At 36.0% G+C, this 1,625-nt stretch overlaps 1 protein-coding gene across 1 annotated transcript in view; it reads left to right on the top strand.

The window, feature by feature from the left end:
* Positions 1-1,625, top strand: part of LOC110417527 (U5 small nuclear ribonucleoprotein helicase) — a 31,970-nt gene that overhangs the window by 6,850 nt on the left and 23,495 nt on the right. The window contains exons 16-18 of the mRNA XM_021429896.1: positions 986-1,060; positions 1,147-1,278; positions 1,369-1,434. Of these exons, the coding sequence (XP_021285571.1) occupies positions 986-1,060; positions 1,147-1,278; positions 1,369-1,434 (273 nt within the window). The remainder of the gene's footprint in view (positions 1-985; positions 1,061-1,146; positions 1,279-1,368; positions 1,435-1,625) is intronic.

Genomic DNA, 1,625 nt, shown 5'->3' with positions numbered 1-1,625 from the left:
TTTTTTTTTTTTTTTCTGTCTGTGTTTATTGCGGTTGAGTGGTCTGGCTTTTGAAAATTTTCTTTTGGTTTATTTCTCTGCATACATGTGCATTCATGTGTTCGTGTTGTAGAATGACTTCCAAAGGTGTTTAAAGCAAAAGATATTTAAGGAATAGGTATGATCCTGGGAAGCGGGAATCCATTTACCAGGAGAATCTCTTATCATTTACTACAAAATCAAAAAAATCAACATGACTAAGCCACTCTGTTTTATAGAACTAGGGTTGAGCCCAGTACTTCAAATTGATCTGTCTATATGTGAGTAGTGTGCTTGTTATATTCCTGGAAAATGGATGGGAGGATAGTTATGAGTCTTTTTGTGTGTAGGTGTGTGTGTTTGAGAGAGGGGGAGTATGTGCTGAAAAATTGTTGTATGATAAATGTATGTCAGGAGAAGAAAAAAATAGGGAGAACATAATTGAATAGGAAACTAGGGAAAAGCAATATGAAGAAAGAATTGGTCTTGGGCAGGCACTTCTGAAAAGATTTCTTAGTTCTCTTGTTGCTTTGGTGGAAATGGACTCATAGAAACATTTTTCTTAGGATATGATGCCTAGCTGTGAGAACAATTGAGGCTGCACTTAAGGTTTTTTTTTTCCAACTAAGAACCTATTGCCAAAGAAGAATAAAAGTACATTAAAGGAATTGTTTTATATTTTGGTCACAGTCAAAGATATTATGAAATGATCAAATGTACAACAAAAAATCTTACATAGCAACATAAAGATATGATAATTAGGCACTATTAAATCTCACAACTGATTTAACTAAATAAATGGCTGGACTGCATCTTCCAAGCATATGCATGTTATAAACACGTGAATTACTGCATTGGCTGGCTCATGCTTGCAAAAAACATGTATGGGGCCTTTTACTCTTCTTCTTTTTAATACTTTATCAGTGCTATATTTGTTTTAACCTTTAGAACACTGCATTATGAGCAGGTTGAGCTTGCTCGAAAGTATGAAGATCTTGAGCTTTTCGAGAATGATGCCCATCCCCAGTTTTCCTTAATCAAGGTGAGGAATGGAGAGCCCTCTTTGTTTTCTTCACCTATGTCATTTTGTGATGCTTACTAAATGGACTTCTGTCTTCTGCATTTCAGAAGGAAGTTGTTAAGTCAAGAAACAAAGATCTTGTCCAGCTTTTTGAATTCGGGGTTGGTGTGCATCATGCTGGCATGTTACGTGCTGATAGAGGGCTTACTGAGAGGCTTTTTTCTGATGGAATCTTGAAGGTAAAGCTGATTCAACTTTCTGTTCAAGGTTGGTTCTTATGAATTTCGTCTCACCCAGTTTTTGTTGAATTCTGTTATTTTCCTATTTAGGTACTTGTTTGCACAGCTACTTTGGCCTGGGGTGTTAATCTGCCTGCTCATACAGTTGTCATCAAGGTTTGTGAATAGCTGCATAAACACATCATTCATTTTTCTCTGCATGCCAAAACTTTAGTTGTTGCATATTATCATTTCAAGTTACATATATTAATGTTTCTGATATCCCCAGTGAAGACAAAGTGGAGTATGATTTTACTAGGGATACGACATTTTGTTCATTGAAGGTTGTGTCCCCCTTCTTTTGAAGT

This window comes from Theobroma umbraticum, unplaced genomic scaffold (assembly GCF_002168275.2).
Source record: "Theobroma umbraticum cultivar Fairchild unplaced genomic scaffold, ASM216827v3 scaffold_50.0, whole genome shotgun sequence".
Taxonomy (NCBI): Eukaryota; Viridiplantae; Streptophyta; class Magnoliopsida; order Malvales; family Malvaceae; genus Theobroma; species Theobroma umbraticum.
This window is presented reverse-complemented; position numbering and strand designations above follow the sequence as displayed.